At 44.1% G+C, this 13450-nt stretch overlaps 1 protein-coding gene and 1 non-coding gene across 5 annotated transcripts in view; one reads left to right on the forward strand and one right to left on the reverse strand.

Moving 5' to 3' along the window:
* The window catches only part of JAKMIP2 (janus kinase and microtubule interacting protein 2), a 190351-nt gene that overhangs the window by 58554 nt on the left and 118347 nt on the right, over positions 1 to 13450 (reverse strand). For all 4 annotated transcript variants that reach the window (XM_070793781.1, XM_070793780.1, XM_070793779.1 and 1 more), the window contains exon 2: positions 8791 to 9066. In XM_070793781.1, the coding sequence (XP_070649882.1) occupies positions 8791 to 8919 (129 nt within the window). In that variant the 5' untranslated portion in view covers positions 8920 to 9066. The remainder of the gene's footprint in view (positions 1 to 8790; positions 9067 to 13450) is intronic.
* On the forward strand, positions 5272 to 5343 carry TRNAA-AGC (transfer RNA alanine (anticodon AGC)). Its single transcript has one exon. It is a non-coding gene; the product is annotated as a tRNA-Ala (tRNA).

Below are 13450 nucleotides of genomic sequence, written 5' to 3' on the forward strand. Positions count from 1 at the left end.
GCTCCATCACAAAAAATAGTAGGCATTTATCGGGGGCTTAACTTACTATGTATTAACTAGGCACTTTTTTAAAGGCTTTACACCTATCAACACACAACATAAAGAAGGCTGATCAGGGTCCAGGTGAGCCAGGAGCCAGGTCAGGGTAGATCTCAGATCTCCTAGTTTGCTCTGAAAGCTTTGGCAAGCTGGGGCCCCAGACTCAGCCTCTGTTTACTCATGTGTTAACTAGGATTGGCGATATCTTTCTCATTTGATTGTTGAAAGGACTGACTTCCATAATCCAGCAAAGTCCTTTGGATAGGCTAGAACACATGGGCAATTAATAATTATTAATATGCTTACTCCTTGGAAGAAAAATTATGACCAACCTAGATAGCATATTCAAAAGCAGAGAAATTACTTTGCCAACAAAGGTTCGTCTAGTCAAGGCTATGGTTTTTCCAGTGGTCATGTATGGATGTGAGAGTTGGACTGTGAAGAAGAATTGATGCTTTTGAACTGTGGTGTTGGAGAAGATTCTTGAGAGTCCCTTGGACTGCAAGGAGATCCAACCAGTCCATTCTGAAGGAGATCAGCCCTGGGATTTCTTTGGAAGGAATGATGCTAAAGCTGAAACTCCAGTACTTTGGCCACCTCATGCAAAGAATTGACTCATTGGAAAAGACTCTGATGCTGGGAGGGATTGGGGGCAGGAGGAGAAGGGGACGACAGAGGATGAGATGGCTGGATGGCATCACTGACTCAATGGACGTGAGTCTCAGTGAACTCCGGGAGTTGGTGATGGACATGGAGGCCAGGCGTGCTGCGATTCATGGGGTCGCAAAGAGTCGGGCACGACTGAGTGACTGAACTGAACTGAACTGAATACATGGTAGATATTAAATATTAATTTGATGAGCATTATTGCACATTAATATTTTATCATGCAATGTATACTAATACCAGGAAGAACATAAACCTAAATACCCATATTATGGTGGTAAGATGAGCGCTACTATTATTACATTATAAGACCTTAGTAACTATTTTCCTAATAGAGATGTTCAAAGATAAAATTGGGTTTCCTCAAGATGTCCTGAGTTTCTTGGTGACATCTCATCTTAACTTGGAAGACACTGCTTAATGTATACAAAGAAGTTATAGGGGGTAGGGTGGGACAGGGCCAGAGGGTGAGCACTGAACAGAGATTTGAATAAAAGACTTCCTGCGAGCTCCGCCTCTGGCAAAGGTCATGAGGAAGGAGGCTTGGCATACACAAAGGCGGGATCAAGCCTCAGGAGTCTCCCTGGAAATTCTCGAGCAATCTACCCCCAAAACCAGAGTCTGCCTACTTTCTGCTTTGTGCTTTCACCTACACCTCTGACTTTACGGGGGGCTGTCCCCCACTACCTCTCTGAAAAAAGAGTTAGCTTACAGCTCCAGTTAATAATTCCTGGGTGTGACAGTGTTTAACCTACAAACTGCTTTGGAAATCCTCTAGCCTGCCTGAATAGGTTTTTCCGGCCACATGTGATTGTTCAGAGCCTCCCAACTGTGAGAGGCAGGAGATGTTCTAAACTGTGTAAACACAGATTCTTTTGAATAGTTAAAAGATTGATTAGAAATTGTATTGGTGAAGGGATTTTCACTTGTTGGGCCAATGTTTGCTGCTAAGTTTCCATATCCCTTGCCTGCTGTGTCCCTGGCAGTGTATTGATTAATATAATTGGTGTAAGTAGTAGCTTTAATGTTTGTAACCTGGGACCCTTGAGTTAATTCTTTTTCTTGTTATAGCCCACCACACCTTTGCTCTGTAGGAATGCAACTTTATCTAATGCTTTTGGAGGGTGGCTCCTGACCAATCACCTTTAGAGAAAAATAAGTTTTCTGAAGAAAAGGTCTTAAAATGTTAACAGGCCTCTGGGCCAGAAGATGATGCAAATCACCTAAGCTTTTGCATATGATAAGTTTGCAGGAAGAAAGCCTGGTTTGCTGCAAGACTCTACCCCTTCCCCCATTATCCTCTATGCATAACTTAAGGTATAAAAACTACTTTGGAAAATAAAGTGCGGGCTTTGTTCACCGAAACTTGGTCTCACCATGTCGTTCTTTCTCTTACCTTCTGGCTGAATTATTCAGCCTCTTTTCTCCACTGAATTTCCTCACTGAGCTATCCTTATTTCAGCCTCTTTTCTCCACTGAATTTCCTCACTGAGCTATCCTTATTTCAGCCTCTTTTCTCCACTGAATTTCCTCACTGAGCTATCCTTATTTCAGCCTCTTTTCTTCACTGAATTTTACTGAGCTATCCTCATTCTATTACTCTTTATATCCTTAATTAACATTTAATTAAGCAATTGTTTCCTGATCTTCGCCTACGCCGTCTCTCCTTCGAATACCCTGGATCAGCCGGGGCTGGTCCCCGGCAACTTCCTATATCCCTTTTACCCCAGAGGTTAAAAAAAAAAAAAATCATTAGGACAATTTAATCCTGCTTCCGCTATGATAGAAGGAAGAAAATTCATGACTGGCTTCCCAGGCTTCCCATTATATTTTTTTCTTTTGTCCTAATTTTAGTTTTGCCTTTGAAAAATGCCACTGTAAATTCTGTTAAGAGGGTGATGTTTGAGCTTTAATGTGATCTTAGAAATCTAGGATTAAACATTGGACTTGCCTATTAAAGGTAAGGAGGGTTGAGAGGTTATCAAGAAAAGACAAGCCAGGAAAAGGTTCAGCTTGGATTATCTGCATCAGATGTAGCCAGAGATCTAAACGCACAGGGCTGACAGGGGTTTTCACGGGCACTAAGTAATTCTCCAAAAGGAGATGGGAAGAGGGAAAGGCTGCCGCCATAGGAATGGGGCTCATAAGGGCTTCTCTGGTAGCTCAGCTGGTAAAGAATCCTCCTGCAATGCAGGAGTTCCCAGTTTGATTCCTGGGTTGGGAAGATCCCCTGGAGAAGGGATAGGCTACCCACACCAGTATCCTTGGGCTCTATGGTGGATCAGTTGGTAGGATCCGCATGCAATGTGGGAGACCTGGGTTCGATCCCTGGGTTGGGAAGATCCCCTGTAGGAGTGCATGGCAACCTATTCCAGTATTCTTGCCTGGAGAATCCTGAAGGACAGAGGAGCCTGGCGGGCTGCAATCCATGGGATCCCAAAGAGTTGGATACAACCGAGCAACTAAGCACAACACAGCATAAGGGAGATTTTATACAACCTGGGGAAGTAATAAAAGCTTCTCTCTTTTCATTTGCTGCTTTTAGTTACTTAGGTTTCCTGAAAACAAAACTAAATTTGCAGAAAGCAAGAAGTACTGGATGCCCAGTGTGGGCCCTAAACCTGCAAACTCTAGAGTACTAGCCTGAGGAGAGAGAAGGTTGGCTGGTTTTTGGAGAGCACCCTGGAGGCAACAGAGGGCAGTGGAGTAAGAAAGCACCACCTTGACCACAGCCTTAGAGAAGATGGAAATTCCCATTTTGGCTCCTCCTCTAGCTGTGTCACTGGGAGCAAAGGAATTACATAGAACTTGTGTTCTTTCTCAGTGAAATCAGAAAGTAATCAGGTGCTGCCTTTGTCCCAGGCTCTCAGTGAGGACTGCTTTGCAGTCTAAAGGGCTGTTCTAAGGGTGGAAACTCCTTTCTGGAGCTGACTCTGCCCAAAGCAAGCATCCCAGGCCTGCCACCCTGCAGACTTGACCCTTAGAGGCCTATCCTCTGCTCCTGCTTCATCCCCTCTGTGACTGTGGGCTTCACTGTAGCTGTAGTCTGCCTCTGCGGGAGAGAATGAAACCCTGGGGAACTGGGTGGGTGGATTTCACATCTCACAGCAATCCCTGGTGTGCTTACACACCCCGGGCAGCAGATCAGTGTCCACGGAGGAGACACACAGGAAAATACCATGGCTTAATGGCTCAGTGCTGGTCCAAGAAAGACAGACCTGGTGGAAATATTTCCTCCACCCAAGCCTGGGGTGGCCCGCCTCAATCAATACTATATTGTACTTATGCCATGGGGTTTTGGGGAATGTTTTAAAAACAATCATGATAATTCACTCAACAAGTAGGACATGTCTCCTACATGTTGGGCAGCACTGTGAACACTGGGGATCCCTTACTTAGGGGTCCCTGAAGCAGACATGGAAGCATAGATTTCATTAAAGCACAGATAGCAGGCAAGAAACAAGCAAACAAACAAACAAAGTACCTTCAGACGTACGTTTCAGACTTTCACTTTCTTCATAAGTACAGAGTCCTGTGATTAAAGCACCACAGGGCGATGTGCTAGATAGAGTACATGGAATGAAGGGACAGTGTCATGTAACTTGGTGATCAGGGAAGGGCCCTGAAGAGCTAGAGCAGATTCCTTTCCTGACTAATCTCGACTATTTTGAAAGGACCTTAGCTCTTTTATGTTATCCATAATCTGCTCATTTTACAGATGCACAAATGCAGGCCCAGAAAGGTCATCCAGCAGAGAGACCCCACCTGTGTTCTTTCCTCTCCACCACAGGCCCCATAGTTACATCCTTTTGGCCCCTATGATCGGAGTCCAGTCAAAATGACCTACATATCTCCATGTTTTTTCCTATCAGTGCATTACAAATCTTTCAGATAATTTCTACTCACCAGAAGTTGGCCGTGTCTAATATTTTAGTTTCATTTCCCTGCAGTGGAAATGCAGGCATCTATGGGAGAAGGAGAGGGGCATATCCGCCCCCTCCCCCCAACACACACACACACACTTCATTTCTCCATTTGAAATTTGCATAATAGTAGAAAGAAAAGTTCTGACATTGTCTCTTCCTCTGCCTATGGTTTTCAGTATTTTCCAGACATTCACATGTTTTAAGTATAGCACTGGCTCTGCAAAACATGTAAACAACCTAAATGCCCACTGATGAATAAATGGATACAGAAAATGTGATCTATCACCTCCTATGCACACACAGTGAAATATTCAGCCATAGAAAGGAAGGAAATTCTGTCATTTGCAACATTATGCCAAGTGAAATAAGCCAGATAAAGACAAACACTGTATGATCACACTTATATGCGGAATTAAAAAAAAAAAAAAAGTAGAGCTCATAGATATAGGGAATGGATTGGTGGTTACCAGAGGCAGAATGGTTAGGAGATGGTTAAGGTGGTTAAAAGGTACAAACTTCCAGTTACACGGTAAGTTCTGAGGATGTAATGTACAGCATGATGATTATAGTTAACAGTCCTCTTAACAATATTTGAAGATTGCAAAAAGAGTATATCTTAACAGTTCTCATCACAGCAGCTGGGGGTATAGCTCAGTGGCAGAGCACATGCTTAGCATGCACGAGGCCCTGGGTTCAATCCCCAGTATCTCCATCTTCAGGGCTTCCCTTATGGCTCAGCTGGTAAAGAATCTGCCCGCAAAGCGGGAGACCTGGGTTCAATCCCTGGCTTGGGAAGATCCCCTGGTGAAGGGAAAGGCTACCCACTCCAGTATTCTGGCCTGGAGAATTCCATGGACTGTGTAGTCCACGGGGTCACAAAGAGTCGGACACGACTGAGAGTCTGTCACTTTCACTTCCATCACAAGAACAAAAACTTTGCAACTCTGTGAGGTGATGGCTATTGACTAAACTTATTGTGACAATCATTTCACAATTTATACATATATCAAATCATTATGTTGCACACATAAAATGAACACAATATTGTACATCAATTACATCTCAGTAAGACTGGGGAAAACATTTGGAAAAAGAGCACAGACGTGGGAGGAGAGGGGAGGGGAGTTGAAGACCCAGCCCCGTCACCAACAAGCACGTGGCTCTGAGTGACCTGCTTTATCTCACTGAGCCTCGGTTTCTGCATTTGTAAAATGTGGATAATGACGGTGCCCACCTCAGAGAACGGTAGTGAGGGTGAAATGTGATAACTGAATTATAACACAACTTATCTGATAATATCTGCTCAAAAAACACACACACATAACTTAGGAAGTAAACACGACTATTACCTCATGTGACAAAGGAATACACAGGTATTTCATAACCTGCACAGGGTCACTCAGGCGCTAAGGGAAAGAGCTGGGATTACGTGAGGAGGAAACACAGTTCTTACCATGTGTGACAGGTGGTAAACAGTCAATAGAGTCCAGCATTTGTGACCCTGCTCTATCTGCAATATTCTCTGCAAATGTCAATGGGATGATTTGTCTTTCTGGAAAAATGAATAATATCCCATCACTCCAAAGGTTTCCACTCTTTAACTAGTCCATTCCCCTGAGCTTAAATTGTTATCCTAGCCTTGCAGTCAAACTGAGACTGTGAATTCACATGTCGGCATTGTTCATGTTCTCTCTCTCAGAGCCTGGGCCTTTGGTAACACAATCGTATTTATTTTAATAAAACTGCTTTATGACTTGTTTGCCCTCTAAATTCCCTTTGCTCTTTGGGGAATGCTGCTGACAGGCGGTGAGGCTTTGCTGTCGCCCCTGTGCTAGGATTCTAATTAACTGTCATGGAGAGGGAGTCTGGGGGAGGGGCAGAGGGTGGACGACAAGGGCAGTGCTTTCATTTCAGAGCCTGGCTTCTGGTCTCTTGTCAGAAAGAGAGATGACCCCTGACTGCTGGCTTAGACACCAGTACCCAGCCCTGGATAAACAGGCAAGATAAACAGCTCTGTCCACAGTCAAGAGTTACCCCTTTTAAAAGGCTAGCACATATGGGAAATGGCAGGGTTGGGATCTGCAGGGCCTCCGCCTCTTTAAAATCTCATGAGCTTGCTCTCTGCAAACCAGGGGCAGGTTATGGTTCCCAGTACCCAGACAGAGAGCCTTCTTTCCATGAAGGTAGTTTGTCATCCTGCTGTTACTACAATTAAAGCAGCCTGCCTCCCTTGAAATGCTACGTTGCCCCAGGGAAAGTTAAAACCAATGAAATGGTCATAGCTTGTCGACCTGGAAGGAATTGCGGGGTGGAGTGTTTGTCAACACAAAGTCAAAGAACCACCTCCACAGGGACTGTCTGGACCGTGTGCTGGAATTGCAGTCCTGAGCCTCATCACTCCTACTTTATCAGAATCTTTGGACTCTGGGCCCAGGGATCTCAATTTTTAATAAGTTCCCTCCGGTTATTCTAATTTCCAGTGATGCTTGAGAGACAAGTATATGGAGAAACAGACTCAGTCATCTGAATTACAGATCGACACACTGAGAAATTGAAATTTGTCCCTGGGGAGACAGAAAGGCAATATTCTGGTTTTCTGACTCTTACACAAACATTTTTGACTTTGTTTTTGTTTGTTTTGTTTTATGACACCACCTTCTTGTTAACTTTATGGAAAGTGAAAAATACCCTTCATAAACTTTACACTGGGGGCTGCTTATCCAAGGTCAAGGATTAACTGAAACAGGGGGCCAGGAGCTTTGGCCAATCCAAGCTTTATTATTGTTCAAACCAGGAGAAATACATTTGGGAGAAAAGAACTAATTAAAATGTGATGGTAAAGTCAAGGAAGAAGAGGCAGTAAAAAAGAGTAAGGATATATGTTGTTTGTGACTTGATTAAGAACATTTCCTTACTGCACACAGAGTTATCTCTTTAAGGTAATTTTACAGTGACATGATTGTCTCTACTTTGCAAAAATGTCTTACGCCTGTCACGTATTTCAAAATGATTTTCTGTCCATGACTCTGTTTGATATCCATACTGCTCTAATAAGAGAAGCATTAGCATATTCATTTAATGGATGAGACTCAGAAGCAAAGAAACTTCCCTAAGTCTAATTAGCAACTGACTCAAGCATACCAGATATGGAAGGGATATTACTATGAATTTTTTTTCAGAATTTACTATGTGCCAGGCAGCTCTCTGAGCATCTGATATGAATTTTCTCATATACTCCTCATCACTCCTTTATGTACGTGTCTAATTTAAACCTCCTCCCAGCTCTACAGGATAACGGTAAGGTATAAGGATAGAAATCACATTTCAGTCATTCATCTACTCATTCAACAAATATATGTTGAGCTTTTCAGTCCTGGACATTTATTTAAGCTCCACTGATAGAGAGGTGAGACTGCTGTCACAGAGATTACACTTGACTTGGGGGAGAGAAGCATTAAACAAATCAACATATAAATACAAAAACTGCGCTGAGATGAACCAGGAAAAGGCAGGCTTTAGGGAGTGTGTGGACCCAGGAAGTGCTCTGTTTTGGAGATTGTAGTCAGATGCTTGACTAGAGCTGACACTTGCAGGAAGTGTGGAAGGAGCATGCTGCTGGCTGGAGAAGAAGAAGGGCAAAGGCCCAAATGTGATGGGCGTGTGTCCCCTGGTTCAGTGAAGAGGCTGGAGCAGAGTGATCTGGGGACAGCAGTGGTGGGAGATGAGTCAGATGATGGAGAGCTGGAGGGGGAAGGTCCTGACGTGGTGGGGGAAGTCCTGTGACTGAGAGAGGTGGGCAGCCTTGCAGGGTTCTGAGCAGTGGAATGACATGATGGACATGCTTTACAAAGATATCTCTAAATGCCTCGGGGGAATGACTACAGAAGGCAAGGGTGGGACCCATCAAGGCCACATGCTTATTCATTTGTCCAGAGGTGGTGGTGGTGGGGGAGTATGCTCTCAATTTTTACATCTGGCTTCCTGGGCAGGCAGAGCTCATGAACAGGGTTTTCTCATTTTGTGTGTATCCTGTGCTCAATCCCTTCTGCCACACACAGGGAATCTCCCCAAGTGCAGGGGTTGTTGCCCCCTCTGGCAACCAGCAGACAAGAGCCCACTGAGGCAGGGCGGCAGGCGGGCCTCAGGAAGCCCCACTCACCTTGGACTTCTCCTGATGCAGCTCTATCTGGATGTCTGTGAGCTTGGTCCTGAGGTCTTCGTTGGCAGCTTGAAGGGCGACAATGAGCGCCTCGGGCTTCTCGCCCTTATTTCGCCCTTTCTTGGACATTATTCCCTTCTGAATAGAGTCTGTTGGTGTTGAATTCCTCTCAAGCAGGGGCTGCCATGTTCCTGCGGCTTCTCCTGGGTGCGATGGCTCAGCAGCTACTGCGTGTTGCCCCTCGGGAAGGTCTCCTCAGCCACTGCCCTGGAAGCCCTGGGGGAGGCAGAGACAGTAGTTACTGCCACAACCGAGACTTGGGCCGCATACCCGTCAGGCACTCAGCCTGAGCTGCCTGCGAGAGCCCCCTCCTAAGGGCTGCCGACCACTTGGCACATGAATTTAGGGCTGTCTTCCCAATGGGCTAGTCTGGTCATGTGAGTGCCCTGCTTAAAATCCTTCAAAGACCTATGAGTCCATACACGAGTGTATCTTTCACATCGCAGAGCGCTCTTTACACCCGAACCTGCCCATTCTCCTAGCCTTACTTCCTCCACATCACTCACATATCCTGGGCGTAGAGAGTGTCTTTTAATTTTCTGATTCTTTCTCTCTTCGCATAAGGACTTTTCATTTCCCCCCATCTCTGCCCTGCCTCCTCACACGGTCCTCAGCCTCACATGCCGCCACACAGACAGTTTAGTCTGACCAACCCTCAGGTCTTAGCTGGTAAGTCAGTTCCTCCTGGAAGCCCCCACCCCAACCCACCCCACTCCAGGTAAATACAGATCCCTGTTTTTTAAGTGTGGTCACCTCCATGAGTCTGTAAGCTTTGTGAGGGCAGGAATGTGTTGTTCATATTTACAACTTGCTTCTCAGAATGCATCTCAGGGACTGGACATATTAGCTATTTAATTCAGTTTTGTGAAAGGAAGTCCCCTATGTGATGATCTGGGATGCCATCCTTAGAATTTTGGAATTATTTTTCCCCCAGTAGGTAACAAGGAAGCTAGCTATTGAAGCTCTTGGCAGGTAGGTGCCCTAACAGAGCAGTGCTTTGGTGTGGTTGTTCTGGTGGCATAGTAGGGAGAGAATGAGGAAGGGAGGCCACTAAACTTCCAAGGTGAAGGATGATGTAGACCCAATCAGAACAGCAGTGAGAAGACCAAAAAAAAAAAAAAAAAAAAAATGATGTCTCTTGATTTACAAATCTTTAAATGTGTCATAGGAACAAGGAGGTAATAAAAATATAAATCCTAAACTGTTAAAGTCAGTGCAAAAATCATGACTAGATAAAGAAGATAATAGAGAGTTTCCCATGCAACCTTTCAGAAAATTGAGAGTTTTGTATCTCTAGAACTAAGCAGAATTCCTACTGATGATCCATATGTTCCAGTAGCTGCTGCTCTGTTGAGACCCCTGCTATTCAGCCTTGAGGACCATGCTGGGATCCTGGGCTTTCTGCCATCCACCCATGACCACTGGGGCCATGTCTTTTAGAGACTGTCTCTAGGGAAAGGGGATAGGGAAAGGTTAGGAAGTTAGATCAGTCTGTTGCCAGAAGTCATGGAACTGTCCACCATATTGTCCACCACTCCAACATCTAGGCTAGATGTTGGAGTGCTCCTTCATGCTTATTTTGCAAATGTTGCAAAATCATTAAAGTTTATGGCTGAGAGATTCTAAGTGGTTACAATTCTTTGTTTCTAGAATTGAAATGAATTCAACAAGCATTTATTGAAAATTTGTATGACAAATACCACTAGGCACAAAGATAAGTAAGATAGTACTTAACTCCAAGGAGGTTTTGGGTGAGAAAACTCCCATATATACAGTTAACAGGTATCTCCTCTAGTTTGTTCTCTAGATGTTGCTGGTCCCCCAGGCTTTGTCCAGGTTATCTCTACTGGTCCCACCTATAGGTTTTATGACCCCCTGTGTTATATTCATAGCCCTGACCATTCCCCAAACCCCAGACTTATATATTCAACTCCTTCTACCAAATCCACCTGGATATCCTATTGGTATCTCAAACCTAACCGAACAAATACAGATGTCTTTTTTTAACTAGTCCCTCAAAAACCTTATCCTCCCCAAGTTTTCCCATATCAATAAATGGCACAATCACATGCCCAGTTGTTCCAGATCTTAGCTTAGAAGTCATCCTTTCTTTTTTTATCCTCTATATACCCTATCCAGTCCACTAGGAAGTCTGGTTTGTTTTACCTATAAAATATGACTCACTTTATAGTCAACTTCTATCAGACCTTTATAGTGCTGTCACAACACAGGGAAAAGCCATTTGGGAAAAGCTTCCTAGCCATATTGTTGTCTTGAATGAAGAATAGGCTTTTCATTTTCTCTTTTTTCCCCAATGCAAACAAACCTTTATTAGCATCTACAATTTACCTGCTACAGTAAACAGTGCTGAGGGCTCAGAGATATATCATATAGCCCTGGAGGAGCTCACAGTTGATTGGCTCCATTAGTTAGAGTTGCAGCAGAAAAAGGTAGTCCTGTTCAACTGAGAATTTAATAATGGGACTATCTACCAAAGGATGAGCAAAGCTAAGGAAGCCTATAAGGGCTGTGGAGGTATATATCAACTTTAAAAGGAATGAGCCATTTCAAAATGGCTCTATGTAGGTTAAAAGGGTAAGTGAAATACAGGTACGTCCCACAAACATGTCTTGTCTTGAAGCTTAAAGTGATTGAGATTTATCGGTTAGTTTGTTTACCATCATCAGTTGGAGGGGTCTCTCCCTTGTGCCTGAATGAAACCATACTCTGTTAACCTTTTCAACATAACCTCAAGAATTCTGACCTCAATGATCCTTAATTTCCTCTCACTATTGTGCTACCTGCAGACATCACTGCGATGGGTCTTCCAGTACTTTCCGCCGTGGTCGACTCCATGGTATGTGTTGGAGTGAATGTATATTGTGTGGGCTTGGGACTCTTCTCTTTAGAGCTAGCCCTCTTCAGCTATGCCTTAGCCCAGTAGATGTCCCAACTTTTGGAAGCCAGATGATCACCCCTCCAGATTCCCTGAGCCAAGAATGGGCTTTTCCAATTGGAGATACTCAAATGGGGGCTACCCAGGTGGCTCAGTTGTAAAGAATCCACCTGACAACGCAGGAGCCTCAGGAGATGTGGGTTCAATTCCTGGGTCAGGAAGATCCCCTGGAGGGGGAAGTGACAACTCACTCCAGTATTCTTGCCTGGAAAACTCCATGGATAGAGGAGCCTGGCAGGCTATGGCCCACGGGGTCACAAAGAGTTGGACACGACTAAGCGACTAAAAAAACAATAACAACATACTCAAATGACAGAGGCAGAAGCTTGAGAGAAACTCCGGAGTCACACAATTGATGTATGTAGAGAAGGTTATAAAACTAGGAGGAAAAACTCCAGGGTTAGATTGCACAGGCTCTTGCACAATCGATGATTAAATTTAATTTAAAATGATTTCATTATGCAGAAACAGAGAAACATGGCAGTATGTGAATGTAAATGTAATAATAATAATAAGTTATACTGACCAATCACTATAAGCCCATCATTGAATTCAGCACTTAAAATACTGCTCAAATCTAATGTGCACTAAAGATGCAGTGGGGAATAAAACTATTCACAGAAAGATTAAGTAACTTGCCTAGGATGACTGAGTGGATAGCCGGTGGGGCTGAAATTCAAATCCAGGCAGTTTGAAACTGAGACTCAAGGTGTCTACCCTGGGCTACTCTGCCTCATGTTTGCATTTTAGAGAGGTAACTCTGGCAGTGTGATGGAGGATGAGTTACTAAGGAGGGAGAGACTGGAAGCAGGAAATCAGTGAGTCTGCTTCAGTGGTCCAGGCGACAGATAATGCAGTTCTAAATGGGGCCAGCCATGGGGATGAAAAAGGAAGCGGCAACTCTGACACTGGAGATGTTGATGGAATCACATCCTACCTTTAAACATTACATTCTTCTCTCCTGTTGTAAATTACGAGGACCAGCACTCTGTCACTGCTTGCAGCAAAAATGTGAGAAGCGACAGCCATATTTTACATTTTAATTTACAATCCTTTCCCCAAAATATAACATATGTGCCTGACTTAACACATTTTTAGTCTGGAAATTATTGTGAACTTAAGTCCCATAAGAGCCAGATAAAAGAATAGGATTAATAAATTAGACATGTTCAGAGAGAAAAAAATATGAAAGGAAGTTGAGGATGGGATCAACTTATAGACACCTACCTTACTGTAAACAGCTCATATAAGTATGGCCCTATATAACCCTCTGAAGTGAAGTGAAGTCGCTCAGTCATGTCCGCCTCTTTGCCACCCCATGGACTGTAGCCCACCAGGCTCCTCGGTCCATGGGATTTTCCAGGCACGAATACTGGAGTGGGGTGCATTTCCTTCTCCAGGGGATCTTCCTGCCCAGGGATCGAATCCAGGTCTCCTGCACTGCAGGTAGACGTTTTACCGTCTGAGCTACCAGGGAAGCCCATATAACCCTCTATTGGAGGGCAATTTTCCAAAGTCTTTTCCAGTTGTGATGGGTGCCTAGAAATCTTGTGATTCTCATATGTAATTTCACTAAAATGTTTCTGTTGCTTTGTGCTCTCCCTTCCCCTTTTTGGACAGTTTTATGAGATATAATTCACATAT

This window comes from Bos indicus, chromosome 7 (assembly GCF_029378745.1).
Source record: "Bos indicus isolate NIAB-ARS_2022 breed Sahiwal x Tharparkar chromosome 7, NIAB-ARS_B.indTharparkar_mat_pri_1.0, whole genome shotgun sequence".
NCBI classification, from domain to species: Eukaryota; Metazoa; Chordata; class Mammalia; order Artiodactyla; family Bovidae; genus Bos; species Bos indicus.